General features: G+C 46.6%; 4 protein-coding genes across 8 annotated transcripts; 2 read left to right on the top strand and 2 right to left on the bottom strand.

Annotated features, from left to right (window-relative positions):
* Positions 1-4,348: 4,348 nt before the first annotated feature.
* Positions 4,349-8,474, top strand: LOC131878180 (protein krueppel-like). Of its 5 annotated transcripts, none has more exons than XM_059224092.1 (2): positions 4,349-5,528; positions 6,501-8,474. In XM_059224092.1, exon 2 carries the CDS (start codon positions 6,528-6,530, stop codon positions 8,130-8,132), a length of 1,605 nt encoding a protein of 534 aa, XP_059080075.1. In that variant the 5' UTR covers positions 4,349-5,528; positions 6,501-6,527; the 3' UTR covers positions 8,133-8,474. The 5 variants fall into 5 exon arrangements, with proteins under 5 accessions (XP_059080075.1, XP_059080076.1, XP_059080077.1 ...); XM_059224093.1 differs by having other exon boundaries at positions 5,518-5,646; XM_059224094.1 differs by lacking the exon at positions 4,349-5,528 and adding an exon at positions 5,616-5,635.
* Positions 8,475-10,121: 1,647 nt separating this feature from the next.
* Positions 10,122-13,894, bottom strand: LOC131877743 (PHD and RING finger domain-containing protein 1-like). Its single transcript, XM_059223509.1, has 4 exons — positions 11,823-13,894; positions 10,713-10,828; positions 10,520-10,648; positions 10,122-10,438 (listed from the first exon to the last, which is right to left on the bottom strand). The coding sequence occupies exons 1-4, from the start codon at positions 13,750-13,752 to the stop codon at positions 10,331-10,333; spliced, it is 2,283 nt and encodes a 760-aa protein (XP_059079492.1). The 5' UTR covers positions 13,753-13,894; the 3' UTR covers positions 10,122-10,330.
* A 239-nt stretch (positions 13,895-14,133) lies between these two features.
* Positions 14,134-17,016, top strand: LOC131877745 (cyclic nucleotide-gated cation channel subunit A-like). The gene is made up of 6 exons (XM_059223512.1): positions 14,134-14,809; positions 14,877-14,984; positions 15,062-15,224; positions 15,287-16,409; positions 16,475-16,587; positions 16,660-17,016. The coding sequence occupies exons 1-6, from the start codon at positions 14,711-14,713 to the stop codon at positions 16,761-16,763; spliced, it is 1,710 nt and encodes a 569-aa protein (XP_059079495.1). The 5' UTR covers positions 14,134-14,710; the 3' UTR covers positions 16,764-17,016.
* On the bottom strand, positions 17,015-19,163 carry LOC131877749 (lysophosphatidylcholine acyltransferase 1-like). The gene is made up of 2 exons (XM_059223516.1): positions 18,257-19,163; positions 17,015-17,530 (listed from the first exon to the last, which is right to left on the bottom strand). Exons 1-2 carry the CDS (start codon positions 18,706-18,708, stop codon positions 17,041-17,043), a joined length of 942 nt encoding a protein of 313 aa, XP_059079499.1. The 5' UTR covers positions 18,709-19,163; the 3' UTR covers positions 17,015-17,040.
* Positions 19,164-20,060: the final 897 nt, after the last annotated feature.

The following is a 20,060-nucleotide window of genomic DNA, read 5'->3' as shown; positions in this document are numbered from 1 at the left end:
GCCGAAAATTAAAAAAAAAAAAAAATGGAACAAAAGAAAGTGGTACGGAGAGGGTATAAAAAAATTACTTTTTCTCCAAATTTCATCAAAAAATGAGGAAAATCAGCTCTATTTGCAATAAGAAGGGGTAAATCATCCATAACACAATCGCCTATAAAACTGAAATTGATTTACTCATGGCAAAACGTAGCCAATACAAAATTACCAATTTGCGGCAATTAGCACACTATTCAACACATCTCTGAATGTTTGAACTTGTAGCTAGTTACACGATTTACTGACATCAAGTTTCCGTATAAATATGACCAAATAGAAAATGGATGAAAAGTCATGTTAGTAAGGTAATGACTATGTTATTACTTTTCCAGATGAAGTTTCCGAGCCAACGGCTTTGATTTACGGTAAGATTGTATGCAAACCTTAATCTCCGACATTACCCAAAAATATTGGCAAGTAAGGGATCGCAGAGAAAATCTTGAAATTTTCTTTATCAAAAGCTTTCAAGATCGTGTGAAATAGAAGTCCCAATGTCCTGTTCCTTGATTTATCTATGGACTGTTAACTATGGATAACGGATGCAAAAAATTCGTATTGACTGAACCATTCACTTTATTTTAAATAAAGCACTTCAAAGTAACAAAAGCGTTTGACAACATGACTTTTAAACCAGGTACTTGACAAGTAAATGATATAAAAATCATTTGCCTTCAAAAGGTTTGATTTAAGTTTCTTTTTCTATTACAATATTTCGAAAAATGGCTCCGAATTGCTGTGACCGACAACAGCAACGAGAAGCCTGTTCCCAGTCCATATTTTTAAAAAGTCTGTGACTTATCGTACAAGAGGGGATGTTGCCACAGTTGCGAATATGCTAGTATCAAAACAAATGTATCGTCCCCAGATTTGAAAACAATTGACCATCGTCACTGAGGACGTAATGATAGTCTTACAACCACGATTCCCGGTTCCACAAGCAACAAGATATTTGCCTTTTTTTGTGAGCATTAACAATAGCCTATCAATGTGTTAATTAGATTTGATATAGTTCTTCTGGTAATGAAACTATTGTCTTTTTGACTCCATCCATATGGGCAATCTACAAAGAACTTTTCATTTTATGAGCCAGCTGTATATACATAAGCTACAAATTCACGTGCTTAAAACGTATTTCCAAAATGTTCCTTCTTGCAACTATAGGAGAGACGAGGATAAAACAATATCATGTTGAGCGCATAAATTATACAATACAATAACAAACAATATGCTTAAAGAATGAATTTGACCTTCGGCCTTGTTGAAGTTAAGCCGTCATTGTTAGCTTTGATCAAAAGAAAGAATTAGTAGAGACAAGTCATGTAAAGCTACATTCTCATAATTAAATAATCATTATTGATATTTCGCAAGAGTTGGAGGAAAAAGGGCCGAGAATGTGATAACCACAACAAAATAAGATACGATTTTCATAACAGGATCTAAAATCCGTTGATGGGACTCAAGTGCCATTCAATAAGTAAGCAGCATCCCTACATAATCAAATAAATCTAAAATAAATGAACAGCAATGAAATATTCTGGTTGAAATGAAGCCAATTTTGAGCATTGGAAAGTTCTGCTTTGGTTACGTCTTCTCATTAAAACATTCTCAGCGAAGACTAGTGCGAATTGGTTGAAGCAACGAAGACACTCAAAAAGTCGATATACCGTATGATAATAATGTTTATTCTTGAACTATAATAACTTCGAGCACCATGTAAGTGGAGCATGAACTACCGTCATCCTGGAGGTCGAAGTTAGGCCGACGAGAGAACCAAGCCTCCAGCAAATCCACTGACAACAAATATGTTGTCCTTGCAGAAGGTTTCAAACCTTTTGCTCCCCTTTGTTGTTTCTCTTCTGGTCTTCCGGAACAAATAGCTTCCGTACGAAGCATCATCTTTTTCTAAAGGCGACCAATTAGCCAAGTGATGCCCATCGAAAATGGCATATCTCAAGCCCATGAATGCGGCTGTGGCGGCGCCTGCTATGAATTTGGAACCGAATTTCTTGGACACATAACCAACACAGAGCCCGCATGCTCCTCCGAAAACGATCTCTTTTCCAAGTTCTACAGAAGACATGGCCCTAGACAGGAGACGCAGAGCTGCTAGAACCCTGGCAAGTTTGATCCTTTGGAGTTCAAAAAGGATAACAAGAATCAGCTGTCCATTGAAGGAACGTACGAAGTACGTTCGAGTGTGGCTACAAGGCACACAACTTCTGTTTTCAACTACTTCTACTTCTATGTAATGCTTCTTCTCCAGTCTCTCTCGCTCACTCACATGCACATAAACATGCCTTCCCTTCATACAAACACTCTTGGCAAGGATTGCTTCGCAGCAATGAGCAGGAGTTCAAGCTCAGTACCCGCCAGTGTCGTAGAATCGTTTGTAATATTTCCTTCAGGCAAAAACCCGTCCTCAAATATGGAATTCTTAACCCTGGGAAAAGAAAGCAGACATGACAATTGCTTATATTTCTTCATTTTTGGAGTTGAATTTCTTGAAAGATCGCGGCAAATCAACTCATTCTGTCAGATTGTCTTGGGCATGTCAAAACAATGAAGCCTATTTCCAACCAACACCCTTAAGAAAACCCCCTCAGTTCATTCCCACTCTTCAAGTCTTCCTTATGTGCGTACGAAACTGCGAGTGTACATGATGAACATTGCTGAGCAGTAGGGGTATGGACTATGGATGGGCATGAATGATAGTGCAAGTTCACTTGACATCAGGCAAGGCCCTTTGTTTGATGCAGCACACATGTGTGCAACTCTAGTTACTTCAACGGAGCGAGCGATCGAACGAGCGTCCGACAGTCGGATGGCTTATAAATGCGAGTTGAACTTGTAACGATTAGGAATTTTGAACTCCTTTGAGGAAAAGTGGCCTTGAATCCTTCACTCTGCCGAGTAGGAGTATGTTGGCTACATTCATGCAATTGCATCTACTCCAAATTTACACGACATTTGAATGAGGAAGAAAAAAAAGCACCCTGTTAGGGGAAATACGTACATTGTGCAGATATAGAATTGGTACTTTGTCAACAAGTTAAAATATTTTGGGCTTCATGATATCGGTCAAAAAAGAGGAATATGCACTCCATCAAAAAACAATATCAGTGCACAGTGCGAGAGTTAGGACAGAAAACATAAATGCAAATCCTTCAATAAGAATACGGAATGAATAAAAGGAGGCGAGCAAGCATGGGATTAAGATTAGGAGACAGCAATTATCAGACGAACCGTAGTAAAGTACTAACATCCATGTTTCTGGACATGAACTTTATCATTCACCAAATCATTCTCAAATCGATGTTCTGTTTCATTTGTATCATTGACAAATTAATGCACAGTCATTTACTGGAGGCTTCTTCTTGATTAGCTCTATATATCAAGCCATCGTAACCGTTCGTTGGGCACACACGCGTACCAGAAAAAAAATCTTCATCCAGGAAGGATGAACAAGATCAAATCAGAGGCTTAATAATTCAACAGATATCAACGAGTTCCACTAGCTTTCCTATTCACTGCATTTTCTAACCGGCCTCCGTTATTTATTACCCCTCCTCATCTTTCTTGACTGACTTTTGATGAGAAAGCAGTTTGAGCCTACAATTCTCCAATCCATTCCACGTACTTGGGATAGATGAAGGATCCCATGAAATATTTAAACCTGGCTCCTTCTTCTTGACTCTTTCAGGCATCTATCTATCTTGATGTGTCCGTTGTACCTCATGGAGGGCCAACAATACCACCAACCACCACCCTCCTCCTTCTCCTCATGATCATCTCCCTCCAAACATTTTTGTCACAAAGACTGTGCTTGAATGCAAGATGTTTGTTGCGAAGTAAATTGTTGATTAAATTGGTCGAGAGTGGCATCCCCGTCGTCGCCGTCGTCTTCGTCGTCCTCGTTGTCGTCCCTGTCGTTCGTTCATTCTTTCGCTCGTTGTCCAGCTGCAATGCTCCTTCCATCTATGCAACAACACAACACACATTGATGAGGATTGCCCCTGCCCCTCATCTTGCGAGTAGTGCAATTCTAACGTTACTGAGATATCGAGCAATAGGAGTAGGAGTAGGAGGAGCAGGAGAAGGAGAAGAAGAAGGGGCATCCTGGGAAGGAAAGACCTTGAAATTTGAATTCACAAAACAACAACTGCTTGCTGGCCTGCTCGCTTGCTCTTGCTTGCTTACTTACTTGCTTACTTTGCCTTAGCTTGCAACTCGGCCAGAGCTTGCTTGCTCGCTTGCTCGCTTGCATCTATCTATCTATCCATCCATCCATCCATCCTTCCATCCATCCATCCGTTCATACACAGCTTTGCCCTCTTTCTTCTCGCCGTTCTCCTCCTTGTTCTTCTTCTCTCCTTCCCCCACAATCCTGGGGCTCCAGGACTCTGAGTGTGGGGACAAATGCATGCTTGCTGCCTTTGCTAATGCCGCTCGTGCTATCCATCTATCCTCCATAGTCCATCGTCCATACTCCTCGGCCCCTCTGTCCCTCTGCCCTCTGTCCGTACTCGGTATCTCGGTCCACCCTTGCTTACAACTCGCTCAAATGCTGCTACCTCAATCGAGTTCTTCAACTCCTCACTCACTCACTCGCAACTCGCAAGTCTCGACTCCTGTTTTTATCCCCTTCCCGCCTTTGAGGCTTTTGAGCCTTTAGCCCTGCTCTCATGCATGCACTCACTCACTCACTCAATCCCTAGGATGGTAATGGTGGTGGTGATGAGGATGGTGGTGGTGGGTAAGTGTGTGTGTGGGGGATATTGGCGGGTGGTGGAGGAGGATAAGGAGGCATAGAGGGGGAGTAGTAGTGGCCCTAGTGGTAGTTGCAGTACTAATAGTAGTAGTAGTAGGAGGAGGAGGAAGAGGCCGCGGCGCTGTTCTGAGTGTGATCCCCACTCCTATCCTTTTAGCCCTGTCGGTCCTTTAGGAGTTAGACTTACTTCTACTCGATCCCTACCCCATGCCAACCTGCAATCGGCAGCTCTTCTTCTTCCTTCATGTGCTAGATTTGCTCCCCTTCCTCTCTCTCTCTCTCTCTCTCAGTCACTCTCACACACACACACACACACACACATTCACAAACACACACACTCTTTAGTCCTTCAGCTCGACCCTTCCTCCTCGTTCTCTTTCTTTCTTTCTTTCTCTCTTCTTTTTCTTCTCCTCCTTGGCCTCCCCCCGCCCCCTGCTCGTGGCCAAGAGTGGTGTGAGTGCGTGAGTGCCTACCCGCTCCCCCACGAGCAATCCCCACACTCTGGGGGCTGTTTGGACTGCAGAATCTGCCTCCTCCTGGATCCATCCATGTCCCTTATGCATCTTGTGTATTCGATCTAGGCGCGCATTTCGTGCTGCATTTTGGCAGGCCATTCGTGCCATCACCATCCTGCTCCCCTTGCCTCCTCGTTCACGCTGCTCGATGCTGGCTATTCAAGCAGCTTCCAAGTTTGCATCTCTAACTCGTTAGTTGGTGCAGTGATGTAAGTAAATTTAATCGAATCCTTTTGCTCTATCCTTTCTCACCCCTTTGCTTCGGCGGAGGTGAATGTCTTGTTTTCTCCGGGGGAAAACTTGTCATCCTGAGCAAGTGAGTGAGTGGTGAGTGTGCTTGGCCAGCTCTACAGTCTTGTGTTTGTGTCGCCGTCCGTGTGGCCCAACCCATTCCTAGGCTATATTTAGAAGGTCTTTCTTGATTGGCAGAAGAGGGGAAAGGGTAAACCAATCATAGACGCTGACGCTCCCAAAAAGGGAGGCAGAAAGCTCGCAGTTGGAAAGGAAATGGTCCTCGAGTCGGAACCAACTCCATTTCGGGGATCAAATGTGCGGTGAGAGTTTCTTGGGGCAATTAATGACACACAAACCTGCTTTTCTTGGGGCCACAACAGCAACAACAGCAGTCACAGCAAACTACTACTACTACTACCATCACTACCACCACCCCACCGTCACTAACAACAACAACGACGACGAATAAGACTGTTGTTAGCAGATTCGGAGGCTAGTCACGTTTATTCTAAGCAGTAGAGACCCAGGGGGAAGAGAGACAAACACACGCTCACTCACTCACTTCTTAGGACTAGTCTTCAATTACAGTAGTGCAGGACCGAGAAGGGGCTCCTACCGAACTGATCATGGATTTGCATTCCAAACGAAAGTTGCAGTGAACTTGAAAACTAGCCTCTGGTTTCTCACGATGAGAAACGTACGGGGTTGCTCCTGTTTGCATTTCGTTCGTTACTTAGAGACATCACATCGATATTGGGTAAGAGGTTGGTTGGTTGGTTGGTTGGTTGGTTGGTTGGAAAGGGTCGTGGATCGATCACACCCAAACATCGATACTTCTTCTGCCAACATCTGATCACGTGGGGGATACGAGATAGGAGGAAGAAGGGAACCGACCCTCGAGAAGATGGTTCACACATATTCAATTCATTTACCCTTCCGTTTTTCAGGCAAGGGGACACAGTGGGTAGTGCGGTATGAGCAGTCGCAAAGACGTTGATAGTCATCGGGAGGCCAACAATGAGAATCCAGCCATGGACCGACGCGTGTCAATGTCGGGCAATAACGACGATTCCCCCTTCGCTGGCGTCAATCAGCTCCAAGCCGCTGCTGCAGCTGCAGCTGCATTGAGATTCCCACTCACAGTGCCATTTGTCAATCAACAGCTAGGCAACTCTAGCCAAAACATACCCGCAAGTCTGGCCAACGTGCCGGGCTTGGGGTTCAACCCCGGTGATGGCGGCTTCGGTGCTAATTTACTCTATCAGCACCCTTTTTGGCAAACGGCCCTTCGCCAGCAACAGATCCTCAATCACATAGCATCACTCAATCCATTCCTGACCACGACTGTGGCTGCGGCTGCGGCGGCTGCTGCGGCCGCAGCCACAGGAGGCAACGGCCCGGGAGTGTCTACCTCTTCTTCAATGTTGAACACTGCTACCTCACCGCTAAGTCCCAATCTTCCACCTGGGTATCCCACATCCGCACTACTGAACCAGCAGACTTCTCCTACCTCAAGACGCCAGGACAAAACCGATAGTTCCTCCAAATACAGCGAATACCTCAGCAAAATGATCCAACTTCCAGCTTTTGATCCCACGAATTCGGGGATGCCAACCTCTACCTCATCATCCACCTCGTTCAAATCGGGTTCCTTACAATCACCATTCTACGATCATACCAGAACTACCTCTTCAGAAAACAATACACCATTTTCCTCCCCCACGGGTGGTGACCATAACATGCTCCGTTCCACAGATATTTCTACGGGTAAATCCGTGGCGTCCCCTGTCATGCCGATGAAACGGCCCAGCAAGGATGGTATGAACGGGCGTGACAAGGTCTTCACATGTAAGATTTGTAATCGATCCTTTGGCTACAAGCACGTTCTCCAAAACCACGAACGAACCCATACCGGTGAAAAGCCCTTCGAGTGCAAAGTCTGTCATAAGCGATTCACGCGTGACCATCATCTCAAGACCCATATGCGTTTGCACACCGGTGAAAAACCTTACAGTTGCACCCATTGTGACCGTCAATTTGTGCAAGTGGCCAATCTGCGGCGACATTTACGAGTGCACACGGGAGAGAGACCGTACAAATGTGACATCTGCGAAGCCTGCTTCTCAGACTCCAACCAGCTCAAAGCTCACATCCTCATCCACAAGGGCGAGAAGCCCTTCAACTGTGAGCTCTGTCACGGCAAGTTTCGACGTAGGCACCACTTAATGCATCATGCCTGCCCCAAGGGCGGGTTCGAGTCTGGCTCAAACACCAAGGGCATCTTCCTCCTCTCCGAAGGCTTGGAACCCCTCGAAGACGACGACGGCGACGACGGGGAAGACGAAGCCGATATCGCGAGCAGCCGTAGGGGCTCCTCTACCGGTGGCAATGGCGACCTTCTTGATGTGGTCGCCGAACACAACGAAGATGAAGAGATGGAGGAAGACAGTAAACGCCGTCAACGCAAGGCCAAGGAGCCGAAAAAATACACCAATAACACTTCTGACGTCAGAAAAGACACGGGTAACTTCCAGACTGAGCCAGAGGATCTCTCCAAATCTGCTAAGGCAGTCGAGTAGTAATAGATTTCATCTAGATCAATGGCATTCTTCATATGTACGTAGGTAGAAGAACGGGTAGGGCTTTGACATGAATGACACATGCGTACCTCTTATTTTTTTTTCCTTTTGATTGCCTCCTCCACTTGAATTGCGAGGTCAATTGCAAAAGCAACACGGCAACAAACAGTAATCAACTACACACAGACTCATACACACATCCGGTCCCCCTTGCAAAAAAGATTCAACCAAAATGATTTTGCTCCTTATTCCTCTTCTAATTGAGTATTGAACTATTGTCACCAATTCATATACGGGTCATTTGTTTTAGTCATCAGCATCATAAATATCTCTCTTTTTCGACGCTCTAGTCTTGACATCCCGGTAAAGCGTGTTGAGCTTGAAAGAAGAAACCTTTTTATCTAGGATAACATTTGATTATCCTTGCATTCATTCATGGGATGATTTGTACATATGAAAAAAAAACCTACCTCGACCTTTGTCTCTGCCCATTCATGATCATGTAAAACCACAACTACCCCATAAACTAGCGCTTTATAGCATTGTCAACTCCGAATACCTCGAAATTTGGCTGAGTTGTGGGACATCCCCAAAGTGGGCTTGACGCTTTCGGTAGCTGATTGTTCGCAACATGCTGAGCGAACTTCGACCTTGCTCAAGCTTTTCAATCTTTTTTGTCCTCGGTCTGGCGTCTGAGAAAGTCTTAAACCTACCACAACCATTTTATTATGACGACTTGATCGACAACTTGAATGTATGATTTTTCGCCTCGGGTACTTCTCAATGTTAATGCATCATCTACCTCTTATGAGCAATCCTACATAAATACCTCCCGCATCGCATCCATGAACCATAAATGTAAACATGATTATATATCCTACACTATAGCCATAATTTCGCCCCTCCCCCCCGCCCGCCCCCTCACACACCAACTCTTCTTATCCCTTTGAAGGCCGTCAAATATGCCTTGCACCGCCCCCCCCCATTTTATGAATGTTCTTCAATTGTCTACCTCAGCCACAACAACTAGTGCTACTTCTCTTACCCCTTCAACAACTACTACTATAAAAAGAACGACTACCGGTACACCTTACTACTACATCCCAAAGCAATAGATGTTTATCAGAAACAATGTTAATAATAATGATAATAATAACAATAACAGCTACAACAATAAGAATTGACAGCAATATTACCATTGCCACGATAATTACGAACTACTACCATGCTCGTATGCCATTTTAATGCCCAATTTAACTGTAGAAGCCGTACAAACTTTGTCTTCCTACAATAAACGTGCCAAACAGAAAAGAACTGCGTCTACGAATCCATTTGTCATCTGATTGTTATTTGATTTGACAAAGCTCTTACAAGTGTCTCTATAATGTCTCCAATGCAACATTAGAAGGAGATGATCGAAAACCCACCTCGACTCAAAGCGAATTCAGACTACGAAATTCAGACCATAAATTCATTCCCATTCTTTTTGTTAGCCAACCGCAATCGACGGACTGACCTCGGTCAAAACACAAGCCCAGCGTTAGGGGATTAATTCCACGAATCATAAACAAGGACGGCCGATCAGGTCGCTAAGACTTGGCGCCTTCTCTGGATGGATGTCTCGATCGACTATGCGGTGGGAGGAGTGTAAAGACGTGCTCTATAATTAGACATTGACCCTTTCTTTTCATTGGCGCACGCATTCGTGCTCTCCCCCCTTTCTCTCATTGGTTTGCCCTCGACAGACTCCGGAGAGCCGTTTCCTCTTCTTGCATTTCCTCCATCCAGAAATAACAACTCAGTCGATCGTCGTGGCTCTCGAGAGACGCTCAATTCCCCCTTTCTCGAATGGATTTCGCCGGCCCTCGAGTCTCCGCCGTCAAAGGGTTTAAGACAACGAAGAAGAGACCACATAAAAAGGGACAAAAGGGGAAGGACCATCGAATGAAACGGGAGGTGGGCATTGAGGCTTTTTTGAGTGCGCTTGACTGGATGTGATATACTATTTATTTCACAGGTTTAACAAGATTAGTAGTAACTGGGGAATCATGGTACATCAATCCATGCGTTGCGAGTTCATAACTCATGGATTTTGGACACGGCGAGTGGCCACTAATAGGAAGGTGTAGGCGTATAAAGCGATGAGCGGGAGGAGAAGGAGCCACTCGCGTATGCCAACGGGAATGACAAATAGCAGTTTAAATCTGGGGATGATGTTTCTCGACATGGTGGTATTTCTTGACGTAGCCATTGACCAATTTCTGGATCTTCATCGTGTTGATGGCTCCATTTTTGCTATGGCATACCTGAATAACAAGAGGGAATGGCATGAGTTTGGTGAGAGCGATGGGGTGCGGTTATGACTTCAGATGATGAGATTCGATTACCTTGGGAACACACTTTCTCATGATTTCTTTGTAGCTAGCCTTGGAGATTTTCTTCTTGTTGTAGAATGGTTTTAGGACGCTTTTGATCTCGTCGACAATCCGCTCCTGGCGTTGAACTTTTTTCAGAAACTATAAGGAGACTAAAGGTGAGTGCCTGTGCTTGAGTGGAATGACTAATTGTTATCTTAAATACCTTTTCTTTCACAGCCATTTCAACGGCCGAAGTGGGCACATCATCAATAATACGAAGTTTGTCGTCTACCAACCGCATTTGAACAGACTTATTGGCTTTTTTCCCTTTGCTTCGAGCTGAAAAGATAAAAAAAACAAAACATACTTTAATGAACTTCAAGGAGTTGACAAGATGCTCGAATAGGTCTGTCGAGAAGTGAAACTCTTTTGTTGATGACATTCAATTTTCATATAGATACGAAGGTTACGGAATATTTCTGCGAAATAATTGACACTGAATGGAAAAGTAACTTCGGAAGATTACGATACCAATGACTCTCAATGAGAGTCCTTACTAAATGTAGCGTAAATCATTCCAGATAGGTAATTTCAAGAAGAAAGTATCCGATTTTAGGCTAAAACAAAAGTTTGTGGTATCGGAAACACCCTAACTGATACCTTACTTCAAACCGATAAGTTAGGTCGTTACTCTGTAACGTCTTCGTTTTGAGCGCCTGACAAGCCTAACACACCTAATGTATCAATGATTTAAGCCTTTGGAGAAAAAACAGTTTGGCTTTCTAATATTTCTTAAATGAAATTATTTTTCCTCGAACATACGCGTGTTATTGCGTCTATCCAGTACTTCACTTTGGAATTGTTTGTTGGTATCCGATTGGAATCTGATTCGTCGTGCAATCAGCTCAAAAGAAGAGTGCCTAATGCTTTGCTACTCTCCTCTCCTCTAGTCGTCAATACATTCGATTAGAAATACATGTGAAACATTGCATGGGAAGAAAACTGTTCCTTAACCAATTTGTTTGACCTCTTGAATCAAATGTTGGGAATTTTTTGGGTTTGGGATGCTAGGGTCGGAGGGGTGAGCCTCGCTCGGCCAGCGAAGCCACCCACTTCCAAATTCTGTTAAGCAGTTTCATGTCCGATATTCGTTTTTGGTTCTCCGTCTGTGGGTGTGGTTAACGTCTAAAAGTTTCCTTTGAGAAAGGTTGGGGAGGAGATTCGAACCGGCGACCTCTCTCATACTAAGAAACTGGCTAACCACTACACCACGTCTCCTCCCCTTTTCGATTGAAAAGGAAATTAGAGGAATATCCGTTTTTTATAAACTCACCAGGTTTTGACAAAAGTGTGTTGCTGCTCTTGGCAGATTTCGTTGGCGTCTTCTTCTTAGCACTTGAAAACAAAGACGGAGGTTCAAAAAGGTCCGAGAGATCACTTCCTTGGGGGGAATTGGGCGAGTCCACAGCTATGTCCATGGGAACCTCGCTCGAAAGGCTCGTAGTGCCATTTTGAGCCGGTTTATCGGAGGTCACGCGGTCCGTTAAGAACGGTATATCTAATGCACTACTGATACCACTATTGTTCAGGCGTTTGCCACTCGACGACGAGTTGTCCAGGTCAAACGCCGACAAATTTATCGGACTATCACCATTATCTGAGCCAAAATCCACGTCAGGGGATTCAGTCGGATTACACGGGTCGTACGACTCGCTCATGTCCGATTGAGGCGTTTGTGGGCCCAGAGCGAAATCTATAGCTTCTTCCTCGTGTGATGGAGGCGTACACGGCCCTTTGGGCAGACCATTGTTCACTACCGTGGCCGAAGCGGAAGAAGAGGCCCCGGCCGAGGACACTGTCGGAAAGGGTCCGATATCGGCAGATGAGCTCGAGGTAACAGCGGCTTGAGACGTGCTTGGACCCTCGGATAAGGCTGACGTGGTGGTCACAATATTCGAAGCGATTGGCTGTTGTGACTGAACGGGTTCAGGGGTGGTGGGCTCATCCTCGTCCCCACTGGCTAGGTCAATGGTTTCCTTGGGCGAGGATTCAATCACTAAGTAAGGCGAGCTCATGATATCAATGACAGCCGTCGGCTTCTGATTACTCAATTCATTGGAAGCACTGCCCGTCACGTCCGTGGATCGCCCCTTCGTTGACGAGTCGCCATTGGTGGTGACCGAGTTGGGCCCAAAATTGACACTAACCAATATGTTATCGCCCGAAGCAAAGACCTCCTTAGCCACCGTGGTGGATGGGGTCCCGGACACGACAGTCGGGGCGCGCTTGGGAGCTTTTTTTCTCTTCTTCGGTCGATCTGCTTTCGATAAACTGACAATGGGCTCCTCCCCCGACGAATGGCGAACGCGGCGATGCTTTTTTTTCACGGGTTCGGGCGATTTATCCCGCTGCTTTTTCTTTTTCGCCGTCTTGGTGGTACTCTTAGTGGCGGTCTTCTTTGGACTCCGTACCGTTTCTTTGGGAGCGGCCGTGACCGTTCGCTCTTTGGCTCGCTTGGTCTTTAATCGGGTGGGCTTAACGCGCTTCTTTCGCCGAGGTGAGACTGATCTGGATCGCGAGCGAGAGCGGGATCGGGACCGGTCGCGGCTCTTGGAGCGTGATTTCGTCCGGGATCGTGTTATTGACCGGCCGTAAGAGCGGTGCCGACTTTTGCGCGGCGGTGTGGGGGTCCGTTCACGTCCACTTCGGCGCTTATTAATCAAATTCCGCACATCATACCGCGGCAAATCATGATATCGACGTCGGGACAACTCGTCCTCCTCGTCCTTCTTCCTTCGCTTCTTCTTGGGCGGTTTTCTGGGTCGCGGTGAGGTTTCTTGAGCCGATCGAGGCCGTCGTCTCCGCTCGGCTCGAACCTCGATCTCACCGTCCTCCAAATCTTTCAAATGCATCCTCTCTTCAATCACAAGCTCTTCCTCCACGTCCTCCTCATCCCGATCGTCATCAACGGGCAGGACGCTCTCTTCGGAAAAGGACGACAAATCGTGAATGGGTCCGGGGCTCGTGGGTCCCAGCGAGGCGTTGCTCACGGGCGAGAATCGATCCACGGGCACCACCCCGTTCAAATTGGGGATGCCTACCATCGGAGGCAGTTTCGAGGCGGTCGAGGTCGATTGGTCGTGGAGAATCAACTCGTCGTCATCGTCCTCCATGACCTCGTCCACCAGGGGCGTGCTCCTTTCGGGTGATCCATCCTCTTCTGGGGGTGGACTCGGAGAGGGCGTGGCACCTGAGATGGACATGGTGGACTCGCGGATGGACGCCTACGGTTGAGGAGAAAACCTTCAGAAAATGCAGCAGGAATCAAGCGACCGACGACCACCAAACCACCATGAATCAGGGTCACTCATCTGTCCAAATCCAAGACCTGAGGAGGGCGGGGGCGGAGTTTGAGATAAGTTGGAAAGATACGGACTGGGCGTGAGTGATTAGAGGGCGGGGATAGGCGTGGGTGGGTTGGTGGGCGGGAGGTGGGATGTAGAACAGTATTGAACGTCTAATGTTGGCCCTGTCAAACCCTGGTGGGAGGGGCAGGGTGGCCAAACTGGAATGAATGACTTTCGAGTGTCAGTCAGGACTTGGCAAAGGAGAAACCAGGATGCTTCTTCGTTTTCAGGTGGGATCTCATCGGCAGAAGAATCAGGGCGAGAGGGGGGTGCGGAAAATCGATGCATGTCTAGGGGAGATTTTTTATGTTTGATCCTTCAAGACAATTTGATGTCAGCATGCAATGAATGGATGTTTTAATGGTAAGGGATATGGTTTGAAGATTGCCTCCGATCTCGTAACATACTATGCTAGCACTTATGATGCAAGGACAGAGGGTACATTTCAAGTTTCTCATTTCACTCTAACCACTTACTTTCCTGCTATGCTCGTATGCTCTCTTTCTTTCTATCTGTCTGTGTGTGTGTGTCTACTACCGTCTATTAAGCCTCTTCTTTCTCTGTTCGTGCTTGCTCTTCTGCCTCTTCTTCTTGGCTGAGTGATGTGTTCCCTGTTTCTAAGTTATCATCTGCTAGCTTGTTCCACTTTGGGATCTTCAGAGGTATTTGACAGGGAGAAAGCACCCCTTTGGTCACGACATCATCTCGATGGATCTCCATCTTTCCATGTAACTGTGTGTGACTGTTGGTGAGAGCAACATTGGTGGCTCCTATTCACGACTGATCCACTCTAAAACCCATCCGTTTCCATGTGATGGGGTTCTGGAAAAAGCTCATTTCCACTCTCACCAAATTCAATCATTTGGACAAGCGAATTTCCCCATTGAGTAAATCCATGCTCAACAACGAATCGGTATGAAATCATGATTCCCACATGTGATCGAATGACTGACGGCGGGTGGAATTGATTTACTTTACAGGAAGAGGGTGAGCCCAAGGACGAGGGACCTTGGGACAGGTTCCAATCCAAGATCTCGCGCCAATTGACAAGCACAGCCATTGACACGAGTAAACCCAGTCATTACAAAGTAGGCATGAAGCCTCGCTTAGATTTTATAGATCTTGTGAACTGAATGTATGCAATGATATGATTTTGGTATTGCAGTGGCTATGTGTCATCAACACGGCGGTCATTTACAATCTGATCTTTGTGATTGGGCGCTCGGTGTTTTGGGAGTTGGAAAATGCCTCGCCCACGGGATGGATCATCATGGATTATGTCTGCGATGCTCTTTACATTCTGGACATCATCGTTCGCATGCACGAAGGTTCTTGAATCCACTGTGAGCAAGACATCCATTTTCTTAAACGCATCTCCTTCATTTTTAAGGATACTTGGAACATGGCCTCATGGTGAACGATAGTGGTAAACTTCGTCGGAACTATCTCAAGTCCAAGTATGCTCCTTTGGACATGATCAGCATTCTTCCCACGGACCTGGGCTACTTATTTTTTGAATCCACCTGCCAGGAGAGTCTACCTTGTCCGGTGATCTTGCGGTTGAATCGCGTGTGTCGCGTAGACCGCATGATCGAGTTCTTCGAGAAAACTGAGACCAGGACTAATTTTCCCAACGCCTTCCGAATCGCCACCGTCGTCTTCTACATCCTGGTTCTGATCCATTGGAACGCCTGCTTCTTCTTCGCCTTGAGTTTTGCCATAGGATTCGAGACCGATGGTTGGGTGTACCAAGGGTCGCCCAAGCTCTCCACCCAGTACATTTATAGCTTCTATTGGTCGACGTTGACGTTGACCACCATCGGGGAGACACCCCAACCCGTGCAGGATGTCGAGTATCTGTTCGTCACCATCGACTTTCTCATCGGTGTGCTCATCTTTGCCACCATTGTGGGTAACATCGGGTCCATGATCACGAACATGAATGCGGCTCGAGCAGATTTCCAGAATAAGATGGATGCCATCAAGCAATACATGGTGTTCCGAAAAGTGGGCAAGGATTTGGAAACACGGGTCATCAAATGGTTCGACTACCTCTGGAGCAACAAGCAAGCCATGGACGAGGAATCGGTCTTGAGTATGTTACCGGATAAGCTCAAGGCTGAGATTGCCATCCACGTGCATTTGGATACGCTGAAGAAGGTGCACATCTTCCGAGATTGCGAGAAGGGCCTTCTCGTGGATCTCGTCTTAAAATTGAAGCTCCAGGTGTTTTCCCCCGGGGATTACGTGTGTCGCAAAGGCGACGTGGGCAAAGAGATGTACATCATTAAACGAGGAAAATTGGACGTGGTGGCGGACGATGGGACCACGGTTTACGTGACTTTAGGCGATGGTGCCGTATTCGGAGAAGTGAGCATTTTGAATATTCCGGGTAATAAAACCGGCAACCGGCGCACGGCCAATGTTCGAAGTGTCGGCTATTCGGACTTGTTCTCGCTCTCCAAGGACGCCCTTTGGGACGCCTTAGCCGAATATCCCGAGGCCAAGCGAAAGTAAGTCCAGAACCAATTTGGAAATTTCGTAAACAGGTCAAGGAGTGCATTCATTTTTGTTCCAGCTTACTCGAAAAGGGACGACAAATTTTAATGAAGGACAATCTGATTGACGAAGCCCGAGCCAAGGAAGAGGAGGCCGCACAGGAAAGTGTGGAACAGAAAATGGAAAAAATTGGTTCGTCCATGAACAAATGCACTGAAATTTGTTCGCAATTGCTGATCCAAATGCTTGCGTTTTTATTTCCAGAATTCAGTCTGGATAATATGGTGACCAGATTCTCACGGCTGTTGGCTGAATATTCCAGTTTCCAGATCAAGACCAAGCAAAGACTGTCCAGATTGGAACAATAAAAAGGGTAGACAATTCCTTCGAGAGGCGAGATAAAGTGAGCCAATCGATCGCTTTGCATTTACACGATGAGCACGAACAACCTCAAAATCGTCCATGATTATCATTATCTCAAAGAGCACAACACAATCGGATCTTGAAACACATATATATACAAATATCTATTTAGCCCATTCCATTTTTTTTGTGGTTCTCTACTTACCCAGCACCACGTCATTTTCTTCCCTCCTAGCGAAATAAACGTGTCGAAAAGTTTCTTACAAAAACATTGATCAACATTTATTGGTCTTTCTTAGCGTGTGCGAGAGTCACCCCAGGTCGATATTTACGACAATATTCTTCGTAATATTTATGGAAAACTAAATTGGTGGGAATGATATTAAGTTGTGTGGCCATGAAGGCTTGCACATTTTTGGCAAACAATGACGGGTCGCACTTCTCCTCCTCACTGGGGTTGTACACGGGAAGAAATTCGATTTCAATCCGATTGATGGGTCGGACCAGGAGGAACCAGACCGAAAACAGGTATGAGTGGTCTTGGCGGAAGGTCCAAGTGATCAGATCGAGGTCTTCGTAGCCCGGATACCGGACCAGCACCGGCTGAACGGGGGTTCCCGGATTGAAGGCCCCGTTCTTGAACTGAATAAGGGCCTTACGATTGGTGTTGGTGCCTTCCGGGAAGATGAAGACTTGAAGCTGACCGTCGTCCTCATGGCGGGACCGATCGATTATGGCCTGGGAAGCCGCCTTCCGAGAGGCTTGAGAGCTCCTGAAGAGAACCAGACAACCAATCATCAGAATCAGTGGATCGCCGTGGAACCAATCAAGTTGTCCAGTTCACGATCTGGATCATTAAGTAGTAAGTAATAACGGCTTTTGAACAACGAAGAGGGATTCTGGGCATTCGGTGAAGATTCTATTTTGGGGCTTTTCATACTTGGGTGCAAAGTACGTGCTTTCATGGCTATTCAACTGACCATCTTGCAAGGTGTATGCTCACGTGCTGGCAGATTTGATAATATCATTTTTAATCTTTTAATCCATTGCGTTTCTCTTTGTTTTTCCAAGTCAATCAATTCGTTCATTCAAAAAAAGGTTGATGATAGATACGTTTCAGTACATGGATTTGAGGATGGAATCGTACTGCCAAATTGGGCTCCTAAACTTGGCTTCATGTCTAATGTCAGCCCAAATCTACCCACATTGAAAACCTGAACACGTGAGTCGAAAGATAAGGAAGAATCACAAAGTTAAACCAAGAACACTATCAGTGTTTAGAAAAAGCAACGACCTACTTGACGGTGCCCGGACGAATCACGGCCCAAACTGAAATTATCGACCACAATTACACGCCCGTACTCGTTAAAACAATACATTCCGGAATACATCTTTGCAATAAATCGAGGCTTCCCCCTCATTACCCGTACTGCCGGGTCCCTGACGTACATGGCCCCGACCCATTTCACTCGGGGTGCTCTGCCTCCGGATCACTCACCTATCGACGAAAATGGTGCGAATGAACTTTTGGCACTCGGATATCAGGATGGCATCCCGGTTCTCTGATCGCGACACGGGCGAGCACCGACACATGATGATGACCAACGCCTCCAAGAAGGACGAATGCGGCGCACCCACCAAGATGGGCGCTTCGGACCTCGAGGCTTGTCGCCCCTTCAGAGTGACCGAGAAGCCGGCCACCCACAGGATGGCCAAGCCTAAGTACGAGTAGACATTCAACAAATGGCGTCGCCAGCCCGTGACCACGGTCTGCAACTCGGGATTCTGGCCCACCAACCCGATCTTGGCCAACAGCCAAGCCAAGAGCAAAATGGCCACGATGGCCACGGCCCGCCACGGCAAGAGCAACACGCTACCCAAAGCCGCATACAGCCAATCCCGCTTCCGGACCCGAATCACACTCGTGAAAGGATCCACCGGACTATCCATCTTCCGGCGCCAAAGCAGGGCTCACGGGCCAATCGAGGGGCGGGATGGCGGGTCGGCGAGTCGGCGGGTCGGCGGGTCGGCGGGCGCAACCAGTAGTTGGGGAGCTATAGGACTATAAGGGGACTAATATCAATCAGGTTGGAGAATTATGGCGATGAGTGGGCGGCGGCGATTGGTAAAGGCGGGATCATGAAGGCCATGACAACGCACCCGACCAGGCCAGCCTCAGACTTGGTGAGTCAGACAACCCAGAGAGCGAGGTCATTCAAGGCTCTTTCATCCTCGAGGTCCGGTCACAACTCACAAGTGACCACTGGTCCATGGTCTGACCATGATTTTCCTGCCTTTCAAAGCACGCACACCACTTGTAAATAGGTAGATCGATGGCCTCTACGTATAGTAGTCTCTATAGAGGGCGATATTATGGTTCATTCAGCCACCATCAGGGAGAGCGAGCGAGCGAACAGACGAGCATCGAGCTCAGAATATCTGCGTAGAACGGTCAAAGCCAAATCCCGTCTAATTGGGATGATTTGAAGCCAGGTTTAGATCTTCAGAGGAAGTCGACATTGAGCTTGCAAGGTCGGGAATTAAAATTGGTGGGTGTGGTCGTGGCAAAAACGAAAGAAAATTCAGATTTGAGTTGGAATGGGTGTGATGACAGATGCCAGTTTCGATTAATCTGGCTTAGAGTTTTCCGGATTGGCGTCCCTGCCCTTCAAGTTTCTGGCTCTTCCCCCCATCTCAAAGACAGTGTGCCCATTAGGTGACATTCAGAAGTGGACTGACGGCGAATGCCCAGTATCGATGATGGGGCTCTAATTTTAAAGCGGTGGCCCCAACCACGATAAACCATATGACTTTGGTGGTATGCCCCATATCCCATATTCCCCATTCTACGCCAAGATTACTCGCACTTCTAAATCAGGCTAGGCTTTCTTCTGGGCCTGGGGGAGCAGACCCAACGACGTCAGCCGCGCTGCTTGCGCTCTGGACTTTCATGGACTCTGACGTCTGAGCTAGCAGAATGATCGACTACCATACAGGGAGGCCCCCTGTCCCTGCCAAGGTCAATTGAGTTGTTGGGAGAAACCCCGGCTCAGATAATGAGGGAACTAAGATGTGGCGAACATCTATATTGGACTGATTCTTCTACATGTTCCGATTCTTTTGAAAGTCATTTAGTGTGGCCTGATCCGAGTTGGAACAACACACTGCCGACCTATGCAACAGAACAGGGAATCACGTTACTTCATTATAATTGCATACAGCCAACGACGACCTCACATCGGTCATGCAAAAAATTATCTGCTCCTACTCGGAACAGTTGACCCCCCTCGCCACCCACATCA

The sequence above is a fragment of the Tigriopus californicus genome, chromosome 3, assembly GCF_007210705.1.
Source record: "Tigriopus californicus strain San Diego chromosome 3, Tcal_SD_v2.1, whole genome shotgun sequence".
In the NCBI taxonomy this organism is placed as follows: domain Eukaryota; kingdom Metazoa; phylum Arthropoda; class Copepoda; order Harpacticoida; family Harpacticidae; genus Tigriopus; species Tigriopus californicus.
The sequence above is the reverse complement of the archived record's forward strand: the minus strand, read 5'-3'. Positions and strand labels throughout refer to the sequence as shown.

Bases quoted from the DNA above. Each gene is read 5' to 3' on its own strand.
- LOC131877749 (XM_059223516.1), bottom strand. From the start codon at position 18,708: ATGGATAGTCCGGTGGATCCTTTCACGAGTGTGATTCGGGTCCGGAAG. The intron at 17,531-18,256 runs GTGAGTGATCCG...GGTTCTCTTCAG, and splicing joins CGCACCATTTTCGTCGATAG to GAGCTCTCAAGCCTCTCGGA.
- LOC131877745 (XM_059223512.1), top strand. From the start codon at position 14,711: ATGGGGTTCTGGAAAAAGCTCATTTCCACTCTCACCAAATTCAATCAT. The intron at 14,985-15,061 runs GTAGGCATGAAG...TTGGTATTGCAG, and splicing joins GTAAACCCAGTCATTACAAA to TGGCTATGTGTCATCAACAC. The intron at 16,410-16,474 runs GTAAGTCCAGAA...TTTTTGTTCCAG, and splicing joins TATCCCGAGGCCAAGCGAAA to CTTACTCGAAAAGGGACGAC.
- LOC131877743 (XM_059223509.1), bottom strand. From the start codon at position 13,752: ATGTCCATCTCAGGTGCCACGCCCTCTCCGAGTCCACCCCCAGAAGAG. The intron at 10,829-11,822 runs GTGAGTTTATAA...TTATCTTTTCAG, and splicing joins CACACTTTTGTCAAAACCTG to CTCGAAGCAAAGGGAAAAAA. The intron at 10,439-10,519 runs GTAATCGAATCT...CTTGTTATTCAG, and splicing joins TGAGAAAGTGTGTTCCCAAG to GTATGCCATAGCAAAAATGG.
- LOC131878180 (XM_059224092.1), top strand. From the start codon at position 6,528: ATGAGCAGTCGCAAAGACGTTGATAGTCATCGGGAGGCCAACAATGAG.